Source organism: Triplophysa dalaica, chromosome 2, assembly GCF_015846415.1.
Source record: "Triplophysa dalaica isolate WHDGS20190420 chromosome 2, ASM1584641v1, whole genome shotgun sequence".
Lineage (NCBI taxonomy): Eukaryota > Metazoa > Chordata > Actinopteri > Cypriniformes > Nemacheilidae > Triplophysa > Triplophysa dalaica.
In genome coordinates, this window is record NC_079543.1 from 18,461,778 (window position 1) to 18,488,598 (window position 26,821).

Consider the following 26,821-nt stretch of genomic DNA (forward strand, 5'->3'; position numbering starts at 1 on the left):
GATGTAATGACATACCTCAGCATAAGGAAGTCAGTTAGTAGCACTTTCAGGAAATTACAGATTTTTTATCCTTACACTTCCACAATTGGGCTGCAAGCCCATGTTTGACTTTTTTTAAGTTTCAAATGTTATTGAGTACCTGTGTGTGATTCCCATTCTAGCTGATTGTGAGAGATCTTGCTTTGCTGGTATTGTGAAATGACATTGCTGTGTGAGTGAGTGAATGCATGAATGAATGAGTGCTATAAGGAAGTACGAGGCTTGCTGCAAGAATGCACCCTGCTCTGTCACTGGGGCAACACAGCCGAGGGTTTGAGGGACCTAAGCCACACTCGCATTATATGTCACATGAAGCCAGAACAAACTAATGTTCAAAGCCTGGTGTATAGCGTTTTACATTGCCCTGAAAAACAACTAACCTATTTAATAACCTGTAAAACCTGATGCCCCAGCCAGACAGAAAAAAACCCCAAGTTTTTCAGTACTATATTAGTCGGCAGTACCCCAGAACGGTTTGGTTACAATCATTCTTCCAAATGTCTTACTTTGTGTTCAGTAGAACAACAAACTTTTAAACAGGTTTGAAACAACTTGAGGATGAGTAAATGGAGACAGAATATTAATTTATGGGTGAACTATCACTTTAAGGGATCTCTAAACAGGATCACAAATAGATTTATCTTTATTTACTATCGGACACTATAAATAATTCCAGGGTCTTAAGGTTTTTGGCAATAAGGGGACTTTGAAGAGGAAATATTTTGTGATTTTTAAGGTCCTACTTTGGTTTATGAAGTGTCCAACAACAAGTTTAGTACATACACTGTGTAAATACACTTTAATTTTCTAATAATAGGCAGGTAATGTTACCTCACTTCTTGACTTGACTGTCAAATGATTTGGCGATTCGACTGCCGAATCCCCTCCTTTCTGTCAGACTACTCTGATCTGATTGGTCAGATTGTGTAGTCTGCTGTGATTGGTCTACCACGTGCAGTGTAGCAAATGGAACGTGGGCGGGGATTACATGGAGTGATGCAAATCTGACCCGGAACTAAAATTAGAACGACAGACGAGATTTGCGTGATTCAGAGTAGACTCCATTTTTCCCAAGCCAATAACTTTGTTTTTCACTCACTTTTGTCTTTACAACTTGGCATACTTCTTTCCATTTACACACAGCAACATTACACACAGCAAAAAAATATATTTTAAGGACATTCAAAATGAAAAGTTACTCTTTAAGAATTTTTAGTAAGTGATTATAAATAAGTTCTGGTAATGTAGTTTGAAGGAAGTATCTCTGTAGCAATTAATAAGCAATTAATAATCTCATAATAATCTTAGTAATAATTAATAATCTCTCTCTCTCAGACACTTGCTTTTGCAAATGTGGTTTACAGTAACAAGCCTTCTATGAAATTCATGTGCTGCTGTTTGACTCTCGTGCTCCCGTCCTATGATCAGAGATCACTGCCTAAATAATCTCCTTCAAAAGAAGTACAAATCAAAGAGAACAGCACTTGTTTTGACATTGTCATTTGTAAATCTGCACCAGGTTTATTAAGCTTAAACGTCTCTTCGCCTCGGCCCTCATCAAAACCCACTAGTCATTCGGGAGCCTTGTTCAAGCACTCTCCGGAAGCTCATTGAAACCGCATCATTATTCTACTCTCTGTTGGTTGCTATCTTGAGAGATCGGGGGTGGTTGAATAGGGCAGCACCTGTGTTTAGCACAAGGTTAAGGCTCAGCAAAAAAGCATATGACCTATGTTTGTTACCATGGGAACGATAAGAGCAGGTGACCAGACTGTTCTCACCTGTCCATACAGTTCTTGACTGGTACATGTTTCCCTATTCCCTCTAATGCAAGAGCAGAATATGTTTAAGTATATTAAACAGTAGCTCTTGTAACCTATTTTCTTACTGTTTCATAGAATTTTAAATTTGTACTAGTCTGTAAATTGGGTTGAATCTGACGGAATTGAGAAACAGTGAGCTCTTGGACCAGACAGTACACAATCCACTGCTCTCATGTGGATTTAGAGAGGTTTATTTGTATAATGCACCTGTATCATTTATTTGCTTTATCTAAAAACAACACCCCCCTCTCTGTTTCCTAATGAATATTTTAAGGCTCCTCCCAGGATTTGGTTACTTCAGCAGATAGACACTGAAGCTTGTAACTGAAACCACCTTCATCCACGTGTCGCGTCCTGGTAGCACTTTTGAAGCCTATGCAATGAAGAGTCTCATTTAATTGAAACTGGTCTCAGATCAGTGCAGATACGATATTCAGGCTCTGCCCGGAGGTTGTTGCAAAAGTGGTCTTTTAATCTGAGACTGTAATGTTGTTTTGCTGCTGTGCTCAACATGGAAGGAAGCTTACCCCTTTGATTCCCTCTCTTTTCCGTTTCTTGTTTGTGGGTAGTTTGGGCGGAGAGCATCTTTCTCTATGCCGAGGTGTCGCTGTTAAAATGAGTTGGTGTGGGATGGGGGGTTTCTGGGAGCTTTATAGAGCAACATCTGATTTGTCTCCTTGCACATGCTGTACGTTAACCTTTTTGAACATAGCACTGGTGCTACAGTTGTTTAAAGTTTGTAACACAGTTTTAGCAGAAGTCTACAACATATTTTGTCATCGATAAAAAAAGACATGAGCAGGCCATCACATAAATAGGAAGGTATCTGTCAAAGGATATTAATTTATCATACAGATGGTTATGTTAGGGCCATTTAATTTTTTGTTCTGTGTTTTCATTTTTTATGCTAAACAGTTGTATTATATCTGTCCACATAAAAATACTGTAAAATTCCCAATATTATAATGTTTTTGAACCAAGTAACTATAGCCAATAATAAAATAAACTACAGTGTTTACTACATTTTATCAATTTACTACATGAATCATACAATTTGCTGTATTAGTACTTTGTCATCTTAAGGCTAAAATCCACTGCAAGACTTTTGCTCAGATTTTTTGATCAGTTACTGTGTTTCTATCTGAAACTTTCAAAAGTCTGCAAGTGTATGATGTCTTGTTTAAAAGATAATGTCTTGAAGTGTATTCCAGTCATTAGTGCTTGGGTTAAACTGGCTTTTATTTTGAAGGGGTTGTTGAGTTTAATTGTGTATTTGATTGTAGCGTACTCAAACAGAGCAGCTTGTGAAATAAACTATAAGAGCAACTCTGAAGTTGTGTTTATGTCCTTATACAATGAGACGCAGACAATTCCACGACTCTTGCACGTGAATTATGTTAAACTGTGCACCTCATTCAATCATACATGCACAGAACAGCCAGAAGGCATATTTAAATAGCAAGATTCCACGTCAGAGATTGCGCATCAAGGAAGTCTTAGAGCTATATGGACTCATGCATCCGGAAAACGTCTTTTACTCGCAAAATAGACTACAACTAAGTAAAATAATTGATTGGGCTATTTATTAACATCACAGACAAACAAGCACAACGACAAACATACAGTTTGTTTTATTCGGCTTCGATCAAAATTTTAATTTCGGTGCATCCCTACTGTACAGCCCTGCATACACGCTTGTAGAACAAAGGAGCTGATACCGTCTCTCAGTCTTTCTCTCTTTCTCTCTTTGCTTTGAACAATCAGTTACAATATTATTTATTTTCAGCCTTCACTTAGTGAACAGATGATATTTAAGGTGTTTGCCGTTTGTCTAAAGCAAACATTGGAATAGTCTGATAACATTATTCACAGTGGCACACAAAATGACGCAGAGGACACTTGGGTAATGTCTGGATTTATGAGTCCTGGCACAGAGTAATAATGCATTTGCAATATATATGTCACAGTCAGAGATTATAGATAAATGTGGCCCATATAGTTTGTTTTTCCAGGATTTTATATTCACTAGACCATTACTTCTCTAGCATAGTAAACACTGACACAAACTAGAAACTACACTCTGCGACAGAGGTTGCGCTAGACTTTTTCATTGTCCATCATTTTGATGGACAGGCTGCTCGTAAAAAATCTGTCATAATCTATTTTAACCTCTCACTATGGTGCAAGGTGATATTATGTGCTAATTAGCATGTTTGTGACATCATCGCGATGTATATGCGTTCTTTGAACTTCCTGTATTTTTATATCCAATAAAACCGAAGTCGTTTCATATTTAATGTTTCTGTTGTCAGACATAAAATAATAATTGCAGACAAATGTTCATATGTCCAGTCAATAACAATGACAGGTTCTTGTACATGTGTTTTGTAATCATTCACTTACAACTAACTTTAAGCTGCTGTTGGGTCATGAATGGAGAAGACGCAGAGAAACATCTATCCACTCACTAAAAGTTAAGGTTTATCCAAAATGAGTCGCTATCGCTCTCTGAAGGAAAAAAGTCTGTAAATACCGCACCACTAGTTTGTGTATGACAGCAAGCGAACGAGAGGGTCTGATTAAATGACAGATGCATGTTTGGGAGAATCAGATCCAGAAACTATGCCACAAACAACTTAAGAGATCGCTAACGCTGCGTTCTTATAAAAGGGCAATACGATTTTCAGCTGATTTTGAAAATATGGCGAAACAAAGTAGGCGGTGGTGGGCTAGTCACCTTAATCAAGCTAGTCTATAAATGCCCCTGGCTTTGCACCGCGAGTCTCTGCTGATCCCACGGGGGTTTTCCTGAATAGACAAAGCGTTTATGAGTAATCACGTATGGGTCCCTTCGCACATTACTTCACAGGGCAGGGGTATCTCTGAACGCTTGAGATCACGTTCTGATGAAAGGAAACGATTGGATGCTACGAACTCGACAAAAAGGGGATTAACAAACTACCCTAATTGAAATCAATCAAAATGATGTACGGCCTTCAGATTTGTCCGTCCCTGGGATAAAAAAATCAGTCAATGACGGAGAATTTTCAGTTAACCTCTACTCTGCGATCTGTGACCTTTACTTTGATAGCCTCTCAAACCAAATAAATGTATTCTTTTGGTACAAACAAAGAAAAACCAAATCTTTTCGAAAGTGTAAACGAGACAAGTATGTCTGAACCTCTATATTAGCTCTCTGACCAGAGGCTGAATAGGCCTCTGAATAGGTTTTCTGTTGTTGTGTAGGTAGATGGAGGTGTCTGCTTACCGCTTGCTATCCCAGGCTGTTCATATGTGACCAGTGGTGGATCAAATACTGCAGTCTTACAGCTTCAACCTCATTGTGTGCTGACGAACACACACAGCCTGGTGGATTGACTCCCCATCAGATGCATTTCCAAATGAATGTTTCGAGATGGGACTATGTCGGTGACTTATTGCTCCTCATGAAACTAAGCTTACTCTGGAGCCTTTTCATTGTACACTAAAGTGTGAGAGTTTCTTTACTTTTCTCTCTTAATTTATCTAGGAATACAGAGTGCTTTATTCTGCAAGCAGTCAACTCAATGACACTTTAAAGCACAATTGACAAAAATTGCAATGCCACATATTTTACAGAGTACCTACACATTGGGCCCTATTTTAACGATCTGAAACGCAAGTGTCAAAGCGCGAAGCGCAAGTAACTTTGTGGGCGGGTCTCGGCGCTGTTGCTATTTTCCCGGCGGGATAAATGGCTCTTGCGCCCGGCGCAAATCTAAAATGGGTTGGTCTGAAGTAGCTTCATTATTCATAGGTGTGGTTTGGGCGTAACGTGAAATAAACCAATCAGAGCGTCATCCAACATTCCCTTTAAAAGCAGGTGCGCAAGTTCCATTATGGATTGCTATTATTATGGCGTATTTACCAGGCGCAAAAATATGAGCACGCTCAACTTAACTGGTAAGTTGAAGACTAAGGTTTTTAATGTACTTACATTATGGTAAAGGTGATTTCACAGTCTTTTTTTTCAGTCTTTCAGTTTTTTCAGTTTTTCAGTCGATTTTTTTTTCCTGGTTCTTGACGGACAAACCAATTTGTCAGATGTCCTTATATACATATATGTCTTATTGCCACTATTGGGCAAACAGGTCTGATCCTTAATTACTACAATTAGCCTGAATAATTTGTAAGCTAGATTTATGCCTATTTTTTCACATCTTCGTGGCACACCACAATGAATTCCGTCATCTCATGTGTTAAAATTTTTTTAGTTTAACAATTTATGATTTGCAAAAATAACTGTTGCATCTGTGTAGATTACATGAGCAAAGTGTATGCGCGTTGTGACGCTATACATTATGGTCAAGCATGCGCCCTTAAATTAGCATAATGAACAACGCGCAACGCGCCACTGACTTTAGACTAGGTTTTTTCTGGTCAGTGGCGCAATTGTTTAATGGAACAGCAAAATAGCACCAGGGATTGTTTGCGCCGGAACACGCCTCCTTTTTTTGGGCTGAACCGCCCCGGGAGCGCAAGTTCATTCACTAGTTTAGCGACGTGCTTCTGTGGAGGGAAAAGCGCGCTTTGCGCGGGTGCAAAATAGGAATGACACATGCGTCGGTGTACAAAGTCAATTGCGCTGGGTGCAAGATAGGGCCCATTGTGTTTGTTGGTTAGGCTTTGGCCAAAGCAATTATATTCATCCAAAGAAAAAAATGGAGAAAAAAACGATTATGTTGTTTTTTAGGAACAACATGCAATAAAGCATAACACAAAAATGTATTTATGGGGTTGGGCAGATAGACGAGGTCATCCTCCATCACTGATGGATGATAGACATGACGATGTTGAGCCAGCATCGTTATTCCAACAAATGTTTTACCTTCGTCACATGACGCTCGCTGCTCTGTGACTCTGCAAGTCACGTTGTAAACAATTACGAACAATTAAGTAATGGGCAATGGCATAAAGACTAACCTGACTTTATAACTGTGGAGTTTACGCTGTATAAAGAGGACGCGCAGTTTGCGCAGCCAGCTTTGTATAGAAAAAAAACACGTGTCTGCACAGCCTGCGTTGTATAAAAAAGACGCGTGTCTGCACATCTCCTGTTGTATAAAGACTCACCTCACTTTATAAGTCTATAATTGAATATAAATGAGAATAACTGTGGAGCTTGCGCCGTATAAAGAGGATGCGTAGTTTGATAATAGGGATGGGCATTTAAAGCAAAAATAATATTAGAAGATCGATGAGAACTATTCACCCCTCCCCCACATGGACGCATTAACAGTATTACACACAGATAAACAGAAAGAGAGAGACCATTTACGCTTTAAATCCGTGACGACACACTGCTTTATTTATTATGTTAAAGGCAAACTTACATCAAGCTATACATTAAGATAATAGCGCTGAAACATTAATATATTAACAACCGAATAACGGCACTTATTAACTGTACGTCAATCAGCATCAACCGCTCTTAATGCTTGGACGATTCCTTGTAAAATATGAGCATACACATTTATACAAACAAAAAATCAGCAGTGTGATTGATCAAGGAAAATATAATAAAGCCATTCAGATTTTAGACCAGACTTAAACTCATTAAAACATATTAACCGAATGACGGCAACAGTCCGGAACTATTTCATGAATTAATAATTCAAAATGCTTCTATTTCTATTGTCATGAAAAAGTTTCTCCAGTCTGGCAGTGATGGTTTTTCTAGACAGAACAGTAAAACTCCGCTGTACAAACTCCACAAGATTTTTAAAGCCCTCTCCTTCGACAAAGCCGATCGGAAGCATTAACCATCATCTTCGTTATTAGAGCCGTTATTTGCTCCCCCCGTCTGGCATCCAAATTGGTTGGTCTGACCATAAAACTAGCAACTGATTGCTGACCTGTGGATGGACCTGCTGGGTGCTTCGCCCTCAAATGAGTGTGCATCGTAGTTGTTGATCCATGATAAGCCAGCTTTGCATTGCAGAGTTTGCACTGCACTTTATTCTCATTCATTTTATCAAAGGACCCTTTAAAATATAGGATCATTAGTTTGAAATTGCACATGTCATTTTTTTTTTGTTTTACCACACACACACACATATATTCTTTATTTTCCATGCTGCTAACGTCAACGTATTTGATAGAAAATGAACAGTGACACAATATGTTTCTGTAAGTGTTTGTGTGATCCCCATAGATTGTGACAGAAGCAAATCATCTGTGCTGCATTGCTGCATTTTTAAAGTTGCTAATGTTAATGTAGTGATTTCTTCTATTTCTGGCACTATAGGTTTTCTGTGCTGTCTTGGAGATGTTAGCGTATCTCTATTAGGATCGGGCAAACTACATTTTACACTTGTGCATTAACTACTAATTGTAGTTCAATAGTTTTGTGTTGTCTGTTGAAAATATTGATCTCTGTTTCCCAAAGCAAGGGAAGTATGTATGGAGAAGCTTTCTGTGCAAAGAAAATAAACTGTAAATATTATTCAATACATAGACAGGCCAAACAGAATAAAATGTATGAATAAACAGTGCATTTTGGTAAGGGCAATATGGTTTCCTTTAAATTTGATTGAATGATTAGCACAGAACAAGAGCCAGCGCATTAGGGGATGTGCTGAGAGAGTGAGCTGGCTGGAATGTGAACCTGGAGAAGAGTATTTGAGGGAGTGAAGGGTTTTGAGTGTCGCGGGACAGTGAGTCATGACATGAATGAATGCATTGTTTACATGAGTGGGCACCTATATCCGGGTCCTGCAGGGCCCTCATGTGAGACAACAGGTCAGAGTACTGGAAAAATTGTTATTCAGAGGTCAGCCTTTGTGTGTCAACGGTGCATGCATATCAAAAGAATGTGGATGTGGCAGGTGCAGCATTTTAGTAAACAATTCTCTTTAAAGAAATCAGTTAATCTTTATTTATTTTATTTACAATGCATAATTTACAAACAAACAAATAAGTTAAATGAAATACATTTTGTTTGTTTACAGATTGGGTTTCTTTCCACAACAAGAACTTGAGGTGTTGTGGTAAGATGTCTCTTGGTGGATGGAGACTCAATTGTAGAAGAAATATAAATTATTTGGCCACAATAGATTAGAGTTCAAATGACATTGGATAAGAAGCCTTGCATTCTTCTACCACGGCACGAATGAAAGCAACGGATAAATGAAAGTGCTGTTTAGCCATTTGTAGGGTATTGGATTTGACTTTTCCGAGCATTGTGTTTTTTATCAGACTAGCTCCTCCTTTTTCTCCTGCTGGAAACAAAGATATTAGGTCAAAAAATACATTGTTGTTTTCCTGTGAGGTTTAAAGAAACTATGAAGGAACGCTATATCCTTTCTGTGAATGGGCGTAATAGATGATTTATGAAACTCATTTGCTGTTTGAATACAGCTAGTCCTCCATTCTTTATATCAATATTTTTTGTTTTTGGTAGCACAGGCTCACAGCCCTGAAAATTTATTCCGTTTATCTTGCCGTTTAGTTCTACAGGGCTGAATGTATGTAGTTTTCTCTCTTTCTCGTGTTTGCGCATGAGGTGTGAAGTGAACTCCGTAAAAGTTCTGGGTTCTGCACCGCTCTTGCAGTTGTCTTCTGCCTTATCTGATCCAAAGATATTACGTTATTACAGTTAGTATAGTAGAATTTGTGAATCAATTTGAATTGCTAGCATATTGAATCGATATTCATTGTGAATCTATTTGATCTCCCATCCCTCATGAGTAGGCGAATTGGGACACACCAACAGTCACATTTCTATAAAAAACACTTAAAATAGCCTAGTTCATAGCTAAGTAAACAAACTGTAATACCCCAGAAACAACGGTACATGTTAATGTTTGCGTTAAATGCATTAGCTAAATACAGACATAAGGTACACAAATATTTCTTGAAGTTCAGACTAAAATAAATAGTTACACTCAGGGCCTGAAGTTAACTTTTTTGACCAACAGCCATTGTGGCAGGTGGATTTATATTTTTTTTACTTTTTACCAGCCAGCCAGTTTTTTTTTTTTTTGCCTCATAAAGGTGAAAAATATAAATCACACAAACATTATTCTTTAACTTGTAAGAATACACATTTAAGTGCTGTCAAGTTATTAACGAAATCATTATAAGTAATAACAACTCTAAGACTATATTTTTAAAAATCTTTTTATTCATTGATTTGCTGTGTCACAGACATAGTCATTATCTCATCTCATCCCATCTCACCAACAGTTTAAAACTTACTGGCGCATCCAAACGATATTTTGCAACTTATTGTGTGTAGGTGGCTTTTTGATGACTCGTGGTCCTTAATTGCTTCTAATTTTAAGTTTTATGTCCCGATTACAAAGGGATTTGACTTCGCTTTCTCTGAGCCATACATACGGCAGTCACTGCAGTAAATTTCGTCTGTACTGCGGTCATAAATCAGCCACTCACGAACCTTGCCGTTGTCGCCAATTGTCCACTTCGTATCAAAACGTCGTCTTTTACTTTTCTTTGACTCATCCTCAGGTTTTTGTTGGTTGTTCGTTTCAGCTGGCCTCTTTACCCCAGTAATCTGCCGCCACATTTTGAGCTAAAATCCAACGAAACGGCTTAAAAAAAAATAAAAAACAGACGCAAAAAAACAACAACTAATGAATCACTCAATTCTCATTGGCTACCCGCCAATGTGGCAGGTAGATTGACAGTTTTACCCGCCAATTGCAAAATTTACCCGCATTTGGCGCGTGGTCGGGTGTTAATTTCAGGCCCTGGTGACACTTACAGGTTGTTATTCGGTGTAGCTAAAAGGTTCAAATAAGGTTGGTATTCCCCCCTCTTTCAAGGATAGTTTTTTAACATATCCTGCAGTCAATGTGTTGAAGTTGTTCAACTATTGAAGCAATCTTCGGTGAAATGACGCAAACTTAGTAAAACCCTGGGGTTATACTCCTTTGGTGTCATTTGTAAATGAATTGTAACCATTGTTTCCTCAGAAGTTCTTCCTTTGGTAGTTTAAATAAGACGCACTTAGTTTCAAAACGTAGAACACAGGTTTTAGACTGCACATGCATCACGAACGAGCGACAGTGTTTTGGGGAGGAGTGAAGTTTTAGCGGCAGTCCCAGCAAAACGTAGGCGGGGCCTATGTCTAGTGATGTAGATACGCGGCGGTACTCGTTCACATCTCGTTTGCGTGATTCAGAGTCGACTCCCTTTTTTTCAAGCCAATAACTTTATTTATTCACCTTTGGACTTACAACTTGGCAGACTGCTTACTTTCAAACACAGCAACATAACACACTGGATGAAATGTAATTTTCATGATCCAATGCTACTTACTCTTTAATACAACATATTACCCAATAAGGGTGAGCGATCTGACGATCTTAAATCGCGATCAATCTTGAAGCGCCCTCAATGCATTTTTCAACGGAATCGTGAGGATACATTTTTGCAAGTGCATTAGACAGAGTGGCTTGTTTGTGTGAAGTGTGTTTGTCCGTGTATGTGTGTGACGTTAATCATTGGGGCACTGCTAATTTACTTAGCTTAAGTCTATTTTGTGATTGAAACTCGTTTCCTGGCTGCATTGAGTTAATAATGCCTATATCTAGAGCCCTATCATTTCCGTGATGCGGACACGGAATCCAGCAATTTAAATCTGTCATCTGCCGGGTATGCTTTTTTCGGGAAGATTGCCCAGCCCTCATTCAGCATATTAGGATTTGGGACATACTAATTCTTATTTGGAATACTATTTAGGACGGTTAGTATGCAAATTAGGGTGCATCATGTTACTGTTTTAGCACACTTGAGCTCCACTAGAACACAATAGGATGATAGTGTAGGCTTATTGGAAAAGTTTGCCAGCTCCAGAAGAGCCTGGCATTGTGATGCGAGCCAACACTGCTTATTTGTAACTCTTTAGCAGTGATTGCTAAGACCATGTACATGAGTGAGAACATATAGCAACAGGAAATGCAGCAGACAAAAGCTGGATGGAGAGAAGGGAAGTGGCTTTGAGTGTGTGGTATGTGCACAAAACATCTAGAAGATGCATGTACTGAGGCCTACGAGTTATAGATTAATAGAATTAACTTTCACCTATTTTGTTAGTACTTTTGATTTCCATAATAATAATTTTGATGTCCCTTCAAGTAGAATGTCAGTGCCTGTCATACATGTTTAACCCGTGTATGTTCAAACCTCTTCTTTTTCAATTCAAAACTTATTTTTTTTATTAGTCTAAATAGAAAAGTCTAAATGATTTTCTGTCCTTTTGATCTCAACCAATGCTACTGTTTATACATGCATGTTGTGTCAACTGTGACCTTATCTTAACTGTGTAAAGCGGGTTGCACACAGCTCAGGGCTAATCAGCCCAGCAGGGTCTACCCTCCTGTAGAGGTCTAACTTCAAAACACCTGGCTGTTATTTTCAAGGTAAACTCATGACCTTGATCAGCAGTTTAATGTGATTTTGATTTTGTTTGCATTGGAACCAAGCTCTACAGGAAGGCAGATAGGAAGCGATAGGATTCTTATGTTTGGAGACGTACTATGTTTATTACCCTTCTGTAATACTATGCAGAATTACATTTAGCATAGAATACAGCTACAACGCACCCAAAAAGTGTTTATACGATCCACACGAAAAACAGGACTCGTGGGTTTACCCTTTTGGAGCTTCTTTTAGTTTCGGTGTATAGGCGAGGCCTCTGCACATGTGGAGTTTGAATTTTTGAACTCTAAATAGGGCCAGAAACAACAGGTCAGAGAATCAGAACAAGAAATTACAAATTCTAAATTGTAAATACACAATGGTGTTTGTCATCGCAGTGTCAGGTAGAAGCACAGAGGGGGAGAACTGGTTGGAAGTCAAAGTCAGCATGTGATGTTGCTTTGGGCATGCTGGCAGCATGTACAGCGTGAGCGCAGCTCGCCTTAAGTGAAGACATGACATCCGTTCAGCCACGTTTCATGAACAAACGAAGCCTCGCAGCAGAAGCCGCGTCTCGTTAGTAAACATCAGATTAGCATGCACAGCAGGATGTTTCCTTCCTCCTCATACAGGCAGGCACACACTCTTCATCTAGGGTGTCACAATTATACCAGTATTTTCAATAACCGACTGTGACACAAAAACCATGATTACTGATATTGTGTTAATACTACAAATACTATAATATTGTTAATAATTTAGCACCATCTTAAAATTGAGCTTTAACAGTCACAAAGGTTACAAACTCTCTCTCTGCCTTCATACACTTATATATTGAGTGTGATTCATTGACCAGAAGGAGAATACCCGTAACAAACAAAACTAAGGATGAATTTGATTGAAAGCATTATAGCTATGGAAACTATATTTTAAATTAATTTCGCCAGGATAACCACGTAAGAAAAATCTGATATTGTGTTTCTTATTCCAAGTACACATTCAAGTCTCATCTTTTTTGTTTACACATTAACAATGCGAAGCTAAATTAGGTGTTTTTGTAGTTGTGTTTTTGATACAATTTTGTCCTATTATGATTAAGATCTGAATATTCACATACGTTTTCTTAAAACAACAAAGAGACTGCTGGTATGCAAATCCTGAACGTATGCACTATACTACGCCATTTTGTATAAATAGTATGACTAAAGCGTTCACATTGAAAATTCTCAAAAAAGAAGTGCACTTTAAGTACCCGGATGATGCACTCACTGCAATCTAATGGTGACTTCAGTCATGATGGGCGAAAGAAATGGAAAGTATATAAAATTTACAATGTAAATATTGATTTTATTGAGTCGGAGTGTGTTGTGCGATTGATGTCATTTGCCCTCATCTGGGAAAGCATGTATACTTCCGGTTAGTATACATCCATGAAGTATTCCATTTGGGACGATACTACTCTTCTTAAATTCATACACTAGATCAGTCATCCTAATTGGCGGATAGTTCAAAACTTTTTACACGAAGAGCAGCAAACATCTGCTTATTTTAACAACAGTAGTGAGGACATGCAGGGAAGGTAAATGGACACACAACAGTAAACAAAAGGCAGCAATATTAAAGCATTTGTGTTTGTCAGTCTGTTTACTGTTTGCTATAGACCGATGTCTCTAACCTTTCAACCAGATTTGTGATATTTTATGAACCATAAAGTATTTATTTACATTTAGCATGAGCATTATTGACCCTCATGTAAACATTTGTGACCCTCTGAAAACCAGGCTAAAGTCTCATTAGCTAATTCATTATTAGATAATAACCATCAAAGATTAATTTCAAGCATTCATTTCACTAAGATTTTAGCATTATTCAGTCAATATGGAAGATATTTTTATATTTTCACAGAATATTCTGTAGAAGGATTTTATGAAGGACTTTTCTGGGTTTTCACAAGCAGGGTTTTGTAAGAACGTTCTAATAGGGAAATTATTTAAAGATAGAATTAGTTCTGGTATGAACGGCATGGAAAGGCTAATTTAGAATTTAACTTTGTTTTCTGTGTATGATAAGCATTTTAATTGTAACATTGCATTTGCTGTTTGCATGTTGTGAGTAGTTTTTTTTATTTATTTACAGATATGAATGATCAGCCACAAAGCCCACAATACACACTGACTGTGGATATCAAAATATAAAATAAATGTCCTGATAAAAGATCATATCTTTTATATTGTATAAACAGTATAACCATCTTGGCTAAACTAATAATTTTTTGTTTTAAACGTATTGTCCGGACCTCCGTTTGGAAGAAAATATAAAGACCGGAGCTCTTGGAACTTTATTGAATACCCCTGCACTTGATGGTTGAGTACATAGTGTACAGTATGTCATTAGGAACACATCTTGGGTTATAATTATTAGACTTTATGTATCATTACGCAAGATGGTCATATACACAGAACAAACTCAATGGAATAAAAATGCTGTAGGAGTTTAATTGGGATTTATGATAGGGAAGGGACACAGTTAACAGGGAAATATCAGTTTGTGCAGTTCTGTTATAGCAATAAGATGATAGATAAAATGGTGATTAGTGAGTAGGATCAAATACTTTTGGCCATATTTTTTAAGAGTCCAGAGTGTGAGATTTGTTTTGTGGGCTTGACACGTTGGGCGTTAATTCTAATGACACTCTATTGCCAACATTTCCAAACACGATTTCCAAATTGCACATGTCACACATTTTATACTGTACATTGTGGTCCATATTTGGACTGTAAATCACAAATATATATACATATATTTTTTCACCAGATTCTCAGTAAGGCGCGATGTAAATTTTGTGCTGACTTAATTTAAACAGATGACAGAAGATGAAATCATGATGGGGATCTCTTCCCTTATCAATATAATATGTGAGTGATATATGATGAAGGGAACTGATAAGGTATACATTTTGAATGTGCAAATATGTCACAAAGGTTACTGTGAACTCAATAAGTGTAATAAGTTAATATTCAGTAAAATGCTGCAATCCTGAAACATCCTGAAATTCAGGTCTTGTATAGTAGGCTTTCTGTTTCCAAAGTAATGCCTTTTTATTGATTTGTTTTAAGATTCAGTTACAGCTTTTTGTGACATCACTGTCCCTTTCATTGGCTGATCCTGTGTGTGCAGCTGTCTGTGCTGTTAGCTCTTCCCGTCGGTTTTAGTGTGTGGGTTTGGTCAGTCTTTCATTTGATGTTTTCCTCGTTGGAGAAAGCGCTCATTAAGCACATATTGACCACTTACTGTATACTCGTCATATTTAAAATGGATGACAAAGTATTAAAATTGCTTTCCTCTCTTTATTTTTACTTCAGAAAATACATTTACAATCAGTTGAAGCAGTTCCTGAATTAAATATATATGAAAGTTCATAAAATGAATTGCCCAAAAATGAAAATTCTTTCATCATTTACTCACCCTCAAGTTGTTCTAAACCTGTGAAAATGTCTTGGTTCAACACAAAGAAGAATATGTGGAAGAAAGTTTGTAACCAAAGCATTGTCTATCATAGTTGGAAAAAATGAATGGTTGTCAGTGGCTTCCCAGAACTCATTGGTTTTCAACATTCAAAATTTAAAAAGCTTTTGGATTGCGAATGTATCTTTACAACATTAAATAAATCATGTGAACTTTTGTGTTCTATTTGTGTCTTTAAAATGATTTGGCAACAGATTGCTGAGGGCAGTAATACAATAAAATTGCATTTTTTATATTTTCCCTGGATAGTACTGGGATTCTCTTTATTGCCGTCGCAGTCACAACCTGAATCGTTACATTCCTTATGATTTCTGTCCCAATAGTGTAAGCTTCTTTTCAGGGTGTGACATTGTGGTGGATTGGTGATTAAAACAACAGCCGGCAATGAAATCTTTTAATATCACTCTCAGGGCTGAAGAAAACAGTATCGCCACATCTTTTTCAGGAAGTATGAACTTAAATTATCCCCGCGACACAATGGAGTTCAGTTATTCTTTGGGAAATGTCAAGAATTCCTGACCCATGTAAGTTAAGATACAGATGTTGGTGTTTTCTATACACTTAAAATGATGCCACACAGAGTCTGAGTTAGGCTATAATAATTCTGATTATGAGACTTCACAACACAATCCTCATTATGACACCCAGACAGCAATGAAATTACAGAAACCAGATATGTGCTAGGGATGCCAGCCACTTTGGAGTCTCAGGTTTAGCTGAAAAAAGGTTGTTGGTTGCAGTCTGTATTCTATTTTTAGAGAGCAGATGGTGTTGGATGAACTGCTTGGGTGATATGATTTTCTCGGTTATATTTTTCCCATTGTAATGCAGCAGTTCACTGGGTGAAGTGTCAGATGCCCTGCGGTGCCCAGAGTTGCTGAATGACAAGACCTTCAAAATATTTTAGTTGGCTTAGAGGTAGATTGTTGCTACTTGTGATTTAACCAGTAATGAAAATTATTATTTTTTAAAAGAAGTTACGATGACAATGTTTTTATAGGAAAAACTAAATATGGTGTTGTATTTCACGTTGTTAAAATAAATCTAACGGATATGCATTTAGATGATCTTTAGGTTGTATTAGCGTGGTCATGAAATTTCCACAGAATGAAAAGTTGCCCTGTTAGTTGTTTTGATATGATCGTGTTTATGTTTGAATAAACCCTTATCTGGTTAATATACTGTATGAGCTCCAAAACAACAAGGACCTCCTCCTTACTGTTGTCATCTGCAGTTTTGAAATACTATTTTTTAGCTTCAAACACATCACATCAAAGTCTTGTTTTATATAAAAAAACAGCTTGTACTCTGCTATCAAAATGTGACCCTGCTATATCTAGATACATTATGCTATTTTTTTTTATATCTCGCACTAAAGATCTGAACTTTTGTTGCTTCAGATTTGTAAATTTGTAAACATTATAAATAAAAAATAAACATTCAACTTCTAGGGCTATATAGATGTTGGTAAAACCCTCTCCTCTCTAATTGAGTAGGATATGTCTACGCCCTACTAATGAGAAAAGTTTCCTGTTGGCGGTTTTCTGCTTCGTGCCTTTTGCTTCATTAAGCAGCCTCACAGAGATTGAAGGCCAGCTGCTGTCTCTGATATTGGAAATGTTTATGTCAGTATTTAACAGTCACTTTCAATGAATGGGATTAGTTTAGTGTTCTGCTGCAGATGATAAGTCTTGGCAATTTAAAAAAGATAGCCAGGCCTCAACCCATCTGAGGAATGATTGGCTGTTTTTGTCAGAAATTTCTAGTAGCTGTCAGATATGGTCGAATTAAATCTTTCTAATGGAGGAGGAAAGCTTTAAAAGTAGCAGGAAATTTTAAGGCATCATAAAGATGCACATAAATATGTGACTATGAATTTGGAAACCTCTGGGGTGGTTGGGGAATATTTTGTCCTCTAATCTGTAATAGTGCTCTAATGGTGCGTTCTCACCAAATGCGAATTCAGTGGTTTGCGTGAGTAAATTACATACAAATTCAATGCAAAGACGCAAATAGACCCAAACTCACGCTGGGCGATGCGAATGACGCGAATCAGGTGGCGCGATTGCCACAAACGCCTCTTCTGCGCAAGTTGACAAACTTAAACTCGAGTGAGAAATTCACTCGACGAGTTCGTTGACACCCACTGTTTGACACGTCCGGATGCATGAAGACATTCCCCATCATGCAATGTTTTTCTAATCACTCGCGCAAAAATATTAATCTGATGTCACCAAGCTCATTCATAGAAAGACAATCTTTTGAATTAGTCCTGATTCTGCCAATGTGTACATGATTAACTGAACCAGTCCAACTGAGGTGGTCTGTTTAGAAACCATCTTTTGGTAACCAGGATTCAGTCAACTTCAGTAATCAATGTTTTTTTATTCATAGTCGTTAAGAGAAGTCAGTGCTTAAAGTTTCTACCGGATTTCCAGCTTACAAAGTTTGACTGCGAGAAAAAATATTTACATTTAAAAAGCTTATTGATATCAGTTCGAGTTAATAAGTTTGCCTACCAATGATATGAGAGGAACCCAGCTATCACTCTCAACCAAACAAACATTACTAGCAAATCAGAATTAAAATGGGGCGGGTCTTGGTTGCCGGTGTGAGACGTCAGTTTGGAGAGTACGTTACCAAGCGAACAGTCGGCAGGATAGAGAGTTAGTTTATAAAGCCTAAACGGAGGCCAGCTTTTAAATATATTATGACAAATATGACTCGCACAAATTGGAGACTGTGACATAAAGATCGATATCTTTGTGCTGTTTAGGCAAATCATCTTCTCACACCTCAGCTTCCACTTCTGCTTGTCACACACACGCGTGCTCACAGGCGCGCGCTAACTGCGATTGAGATATCAAGGATCGATTTGTAAAACCTTGTTGTCTTACACAGTTAAGTCATAAACATGATCGTTTTTGTCTGAAGTGAGCGTAAAAAGTTGAGAAAGAAAACGGATGTCAATACATTAGTGACAGCAGACTAATATTCCTGATATTCTATGTGGTTGATATGAATCAAACAAATGAAAAGAGAAGCACTCACTTCTGATTCCGTAACGTTTGTAGCTTTAATAGGAATTTATATTGTTTTTGTTTTCACAGTTTGTAATGCAAAATAGAAAGTAAATATGCCTCCAGTAATCATTATAAAATAAAACGAGCTCAAAATGAATTTGGTATGTTAAGTTATGTTTTGTATACCATGATTGCATAAAACTATGGTTTTGTCGGTTATAAAACTATAATAACTATGGGGTGAACAGGTGTAAAAGTCAAAAATCATTTTTGAACCATCATTTAAAAGTTAGCCCAGCTGCACTGAAGTTCCTCTTGCTGCTTCTGTTAACGTTACTTGTAGGGATGCTGAGGATACTACGGGCCAGTCTTGACAGTAATGACAAGATCATAATTCTTCCAGAGTGCAGCTTTCCCTGCATCTTTTGGAACTGTTATATGTTTCCATCCCTAATTTTTTGCGTTATCGCACTCATCTTACCATCACCTGCTGTCTTGTGACAATGAGGACAAGAGCGGGAGCTTGAGCGCAGAACAGATTATGCGAAAAGTGTGTGTTTTCTCTCGTGTTTTTTGTGGTCACGCCTCGCAAACTTGTTTGTATATAGCATATATATATTTTTGTAACGAACCTGACCCGAACCCAAGGCTATTCATCAAACATTAACCCAAACCTTTTTCAGGCCCCTTTGGGCTAGGGATGGGTTGCAGACCACTATGAGTAAAAATATTTCGGACATACTGCGTCCGCCGTTTTATGGTCATGTGACCCGTATGCTCTTTGACCTATTATGTTTTCCCAACAACCTATACATGAGCGTTGATAAAAACATATAAAGTAATAAAATCTAATGGCACGGAGGTCCGCTCTTAAGTTTTTCGCTTTATTTATTTGATTTACTTTTGAAAAATTTGACCGTTGCTGAGCTCCCACACTCACGAATCTAGGCGGAAGTAGTAGACCATCCGGGTATTTCTCGCCTACTGTTTTTTGCATACTGAGGTTTCGGACATACTTTTCATACTTTCACTAATTTTCGTCTTCTATATAGTAAAGTATAGTAGATTTGGGGTTGTTCATTTAGAACTAATGTCAGCCAGTATTTTCATTTAAAATGCTTTCATCTAAAAAATGAGCATTTACCTCAAGGAAATGGATTTCACTTGTTTATTGTAATTTTTGTTTAGTGCATTTGGGAAAACCTACGGCAGAAACGTGAATGTTCTTATTAGAACTAAAAATTTGAAGAATGTAAATGCTGCTCTGACAGTTGGATGGTGTAGCTTTGATATGATACTTTCACATTGACAGCCTTAACAGATTTCCTCATAAATGTGATCTGTTTCCTCATTGTGAACAATGTGTTTTTTGTATTTGTAGTCTGTGCAGTTTAGTCCTGCTCTGGCTCCAGTGAATGAACTTTGTGTTGTCCAATGAAAATAAACATTGATATTGATTTATGAAAGTGACAGTGTTCCTTGGGTTTCTCGTGGCTTGTGAACCTGTTTTCAATGGTTTTGTTCAAAAGGAACTTGAAGTGTGTACCAATTGTTCTGTTCAGGTTACTTCATGGGATATAGTAGGTAATGATGTATTGTTGAACATTAATCAGTTTAATACAGTAAATCAATTTAAATTGATGGAATCACTAAATGACAAACCTTCGGCTGAAAACTAGTTTACTAAAGAGGCTGAAGCAAAAATTGACAAGTCAGTTATTTGTTGTCTTTCTCACAGGCCCTCTTAGCTAAAGCCAGATGTTGCGATAACGTTTGTTCCTAAACTTGAAAAAATGATACCACTGCTCTGTTCCACTTCTTCATGGTCCTGGATTTGCTTCATCACAACACATTCAGCACCTAACAATGAGCTAAAAACTACCTCCAGGTAAACACCATTCGATGAATGCTAAAATACAAGGTTAGCTAGCACACAGGGGCTGTATGTAAAGCGTGTGTGGCTGTCCCTGGTGTAGCCCTCACCATGGAGAAAAGCACTTGTTATTGTCAGCACTGGACCATGAGCTCTTCAGCCATTATTAATTCACTGCGTCCTCAGAGATGAAACACAGGGCTCGGTTTGCCACTAAGAGATCTTGTGACTGCGGCGTAAACTATTGCACAAGCTCTCAATGTGAACGAAAGAGGCTGAGAAAAACAGATGTGGTCAAAGACACAAATAATCTTGGTTTTCTGGTTTCTGATTGCACGTGATTAGAGGAAATAGTGCGAATTTAGTAGAAGAATAAATGAGATAAACCTACACCAGGGCCCGTATTTATCAAGCTTCTGGGAACTACTCACGAGAACAGAACTAAGAGTAAACCATTTTTTGTCTCAAAGCTGCGCTTAAAAGTTAGTTATAAAGTAGCTCAGTCGTAATTTAGGTGTAGGACTGAATCTTAAGTGTCAGGCTTAGAGATGATTTACAATACTTGGGATTTTGGATGACGGCATTGGCCTGGACCAAATACAATGGTATTTTCGGTATAAATATTTTCTTGAATGTGAAATCAAATCACACATACCATTGAGAACAATACAGCAAAACAAGAATGTGGAACAGTACTGATGATCCGTAGAGCATATCTCGAATGCACGCAGCATTAATGAAATGTGCATAAAGTTGTTTAAATGCATAAATTTGATTATGAAACATTATGTGATTATTTGAATTTATGCGTGTATAATGTGGAATGATACGGTTCCTTTGGCCAAGCCTCTGTCCACCACATATCTGTATGACATATTGCTGTATTGCTCCCTGAACTATCTTTAAGTCGTTTTAGATAAAAGCGTCTGGCAAATGACTAAATGTAAATGTAAATTTCTCCTCCGCACCATCACAAGCCCCTAGGTGCGACTCCTAAGCATTTGAGAGAACTTTGGTCTTTGGTGTGTCATAAGTTGCCCATGCATGTATTAGAAACGTAAAATTGCAAAAAGGAAAGTGTCTAAAAAATCTAAAAGGGAATGCTCACCCAGACCTGCCTGAAACGCCTTGTGTAACCACACTCCCACAAATCTACGTCAGTTCGTGGTCTGATTTGACTTATAGTATAATTGCTTTGGAACCTGATGTTCCAAATATGGTAAGAGACGTTACATTTCCGTCACACACTTGCAGTATTCGACCAATCACTACGCACTGCTTAACTTTCCAATCATAGCACACTTCACTTTTCAGAGCGATGAGCTTAGTAAATAATCGCCACGTTTCAGAGAGGCGGGGCAAAGAGGAGATACAAACATGCACGGTATGTGGAAAATACTGCGTTTTTGAACCTTTATTTGTGGATACACATTGCATTACAAAAAAAACGATAATATTTATTTCAGCCATTTCATATCACCCCTTTAAACAATGGGGAGAGTAAAAGTGATTCTTAGCTTTAAGAAATTTAATAACTTGCTTTTTTACATAAATTTGAAAGTAGGAGTACATTTTATGAATTCTCAGCTAAAAAGACTAAAATGGCACTTTGAGAAGTTTGATAAATATTGGGCCAGTGACCTAGACTAACATTTCAGAGAAGTGGCACTGGTGTGTAACTTGGTGCCAGGAGCCCTTAATTTGGTATTGCCAGGAGAGGTGGCATAAACAGGAAATTCTCCATCATTGAAAGATTTTTTTACAAATTATGGAAATATCTGAAGACCATTTTGAGGGATTTCAATTAAAGGCGTACCGATCGGAAAGGGTTAAAACAAAGCACGTTTGGCCCAGATAAAGATATTAGAGGATATAGCAGCAAAAGATAAAAAAAATAGTGTAAATGTTCCTGAGAGCACATGTGAAGTGATTCTCAAATGTTCTAAATGGATTATTAGCATGTCTTGCGGTCCTGATGGAACGAACCAAAGGTCTGGATTTGGCCCGTGGTCCGCCAATTGAGGATGACTGGTCTAGATGAACTATACAGTTTTTACAGTGAAGTTTGACTTTGAAACCAGCCTTGGCATGTATGTCTACCTGCTGATCTCCTGGCAGACAGTCACTTCCACTTTTTCACTGTGCCCTCTGAGCAAGCTGATACCTCACCTCAAAGTCACATTCAGCGGCGTTCCCTCTGAGACGAAGTCAGGTCCATTAATCACCCGCGTGGTGGCCCCATATCTCTTTGATGGCCGTTTCACACAACACAATCAGCCCCTCTTGCTTCAATGCAAATTTGAAGGAGGGAGGAGGGTGTTATAAAGTGTTGGGTTATGATTTGAGAGTTATTTTAAGGGGCAAACTGGATAAGAAAGGCATGAAAATCATTTGCATTCATTTATTTCACTTTTATGTTATTAATATACATATTTCCCCGTCTCCGTTCAAGTATGAGCAATCCATCTTTCATCCTGCGATAGCAACTTGATAGGGGGAAGGGGGGCTGACTGCAAGGCCATTGAGATGCACTGTGTGTGTGTTTGTGACTGATCATGGCTTTTATCTTCTGCCTTGTTAGCCTTAGTTGCTATAGAATGACAGAACCCCCACCCCACATTCCTTTAATCCACCTTCCGTCATTTTAACGGGACAGTTTCTATCCAATAGGCTGTGGATTTATTCTCCGCTTCCAGTCCTTGATCAAATTGTGGTCATGGGCTGTCTGCTGGTAAATGACAGCAATCTCTACAGCTCCTTATAACCACATCTACCTCAACAACATCACCCCTGACATCTGCTTTGTTTTTCTTATCACGTGCTTTAAAGTACCGTTTACTAGTAAAAGCATTCCAACATCTATTAAACACTGAGCACTTATTGCATTTATGAGCTGCGCAATTTTATTTATAGACAAAAATGGCGTCATTTATGTTGTGTAAAGATCTGTCCCCAACGTATAAATACAGTAGGTGTGTGCCATGCTGTGATTTATTGAACGTCTCACATTTGACCTGAAAACAATAAAGATGCATAGATGAGACCTTGTTGCATGTGGAAACCAATTTTTGCTAGAAAGCTTTGAGTGAAGCACTTTGTTTTCCCCTCCACCAGGAAATTATAAGGATGACCTGATAAGTTTCTAGTCCAAAATATGGTTTCTTAATAATGTTGCCTGGTTTTTTGTTTTGTCTGTGTGCAGTGTGTTCAAATCACAACCATCGTATCATCATTTCAGGGTTAAACTAGATTTCAATGTTCATATCCAGAGAGCATCTGTCATCGCCGTGACAACAGGTGGTAAACGCTGGCCCGTTTCAGCTCAGAGGTTCTGTTGTCTTGCCATCGAGGGTTAAACGTGAGCCAGTGTTGGGGCAGAGTGGAAATCCTGTCCCCGTAATCCAGTTTTATAGAGAGAGCCTTTCAACATACATACACAGATGTTTCAGAACAAGATTGGCTTGAATTAAAGCCTAGATTAAAATCCGGATTTAATGTCAGGAATCAAGCCAGCATGCTGTGCCAGGATGCCAAACCAAATATTCCCAGTTCATAAAATGTGACGATGTTGTGTGGTAAAGTTTCCATTTGGACTCATTAGACTGATGCTGCTTGTATTTTTGAAGATTATTTCTGGCTTTGATTCCATTTGTGACATTAGCTCTGATTGTCTCTGTGCAGTTGGTCGGGGGGCAGTTTGACCTGGAGATGAACTTCATCATTCAAGAGACGGAGAGCATCATCTGCATGGTGGAGCTGCTGGATAAGTGTGACTCCACGTGCCAGGCGGAGGTGTGGAGCATGTTCACGGCAGTGCTGAAGAAGAGCTTACGTAACCTGCAGGCCTGCACTGAGGTCGAACTCATCCAGCTTGTGCTTCAGCGCATAGACCGGGTGGATGCTATGATCGCAGGTGTGTGCAATGAGGGGTGAAACACTTTAGGCACCACATGATATTCCAGTTACAATTCGATTTTACCAGTTTTTCGAGTCACGATTCAATACCAGTTCAGTCTGGTACAACAAATTTTGCGGCATCTCAATATTTAAACAGCTTTTGAGAAAATATTTTGTGCATAAAAATCAGACATGTCTGGTTTGACTCAGCAGTAAAAACAGATTTATAATTCAAGCTTTGTTATACATCAACAGGTGAAGCATTTTCTTATTACTAAGGGCTAATTTAAATATACTCCCTTACTTAAAGGGGAAGTTCCCCCAAAGAAAAGGTGTGTATGACTTCCTTTTCTCAGCCGAACACAATCAGAGTTATATTAAATAATATATTGTCTCGTCCTAGCTTTGTAATTCCATTCAACGTTTGAAACTTAACAAAATAAATCCATACATCATAAACGTAATCTGTATCCAGTGGGCTAATATGGCATAAGGATTATAAATGGTCAATCATATATTTTGTGAACTATTCCTTTAATCTTGGTATTGTTCATTAAACAGTTCTAGAAAGAAGTTGTCATTACACAATCTCATGCACTCAGCTGATTGGTCTCTATCATTGCTCAGTCAGCGTGTAGTTTAGCCTGGCACCACTGACACATAGCAGAGCAAAGATAGCGCTAATCAACCACAATGCTCAGTTAGCCGTGTCTGTGGTTTTCAAATAAAGATTTTATAAAGAATTCTTTATAGAGACATAGTATAAAGGACCCTTAACATTGTGAATATGCTATTTTAGTGATAGCGTTGGCTTTGGACTGTTTGGCGCAAAACACAAGTGTTCAATCACAGGTGCTCGTAGTCTTTCAACAACAAAAAAGCTTTGCATGTGCTGAATGCTGTATCGCATGCAAAACTGCTGTGCTGCTGTTTAGAGAATAACCTGAGCAACCTACACAATTGACAATAGGAAGTATGGGCAGAAGGTCATAATGGCAAAATAAACCTTTACATGGTTATCACAATCTAATATTACCTTGAAGAGATCTAGGTTGCAATGTACATGATCTTTTACATGACGACCTGCCACATGAGTATTTTAAATATTGCTGTAAATCGATTAAAACAATAATCTGATTAATCGCACATAACATTAATGTTTTAAAATATACTTTTACATTCTAATAATTTCACATTTAGTCTTCAAATTAACTTAGAAACAACAGATTTATTTGACAATTTTTTTTGATTGAAAGCCAACATTCTGATTTTAGTTCTATAACTTATGAATCTATTAAATTGATTCTTCTTTATTCATTTTATTTATTTATCATTTATAGGCATTCAACACGCGCTGTTTGACAGTTACTGGTGCTTAATAGTGGTGCGCTGTCTTTAGCCTGTGACTGTATTCAGCAGACTGGACCTTGCGTTGGTTTCGCAATGTCCCACAGCTAGAAGCTGTCTGTCTTCATTGACCATCAAAGCAACGGTTTCAAATCGCATTTAAGTGGTTTAAAAGCCTGTACACGAATAAGAATGTGATAATATAACGTAACGCTAGACAAAGGATGAGAAAACAGACGGATGCTGCGTTAATTGCATTAAATCGTTTTAACGCGTTAATCTGAAATAAATTAATCGCATGCGTTAATGCATTATCGTTGAAAGCTCTAATTTTGACACAAGATCATAACTCCACATACTTGTGGGCAGTAAAGGGAGTTGCAAATACTGCTCAGATATAAATAATCACAATAAACTAACTACTAGCCAAGAACTTAGATTAGTAGCTGTGTCGAAATCTAAAGTCATAGTGTAAATATGTCTTCAACGTAGCATTCACCTCATGTTTTGTGTTTGGGTTTGTGTTTTACAGATCTGGTGGTGGACATGCTGGGTGTGCTGGCCAGCTACAGCATCACAGTAAAGGAGTTTAAGCTGTTCTTCAGTAAACTGAAAGGAGAACAAGGACAATGGGTAATGATCTTCTCCTTCATATCTGCTGTTTCAGATATTTTTTCTTTTCATATACTGCCAAAATGTCAAAATAATATTCTTGATCTAAATGCTATTTGTTGTTGCTGTGTGAATGTTAAATACATTTTAGAATTTAATATGTAGTAGAGATGCACCTAAATATACTAAATTTCTCCACCGATATGCCAATTTTTCAGATTGTTATCCTAAAATGAATGTATATCATTAAATTAATGTAT

General features: G+C 37.8%; 1 protein-coding gene across 3 annotated transcripts in view; it reads left to right on the forward strand.

Moving 5' to 3' along the window:
* The window catches only part of lrba (LPS responsive beige-like anchor protein), a 212,073-nt gene that overhangs the window by 1,542 nt on the left and 183,710 nt on the right, over positions 1 to 26,821 (forward strand). For all 3 annotated transcript variants that reach the window (XM_056738897.1, XM_056738916.1, XM_056738906.1), the window contains exons 2-3: positions 24,387 to 24,618; positions 26,482 to 26,582. In XM_056738897.1, coding sequence (XP_056594875.1) covers positions 24,387 to 24,618; positions 26,482 to 26,582 — 333 coding nt within the window. The remainder of the gene's footprint in view (positions 1 to 24,386; positions 24,619 to 26,481; positions 26,583 to 26,821) is intronic.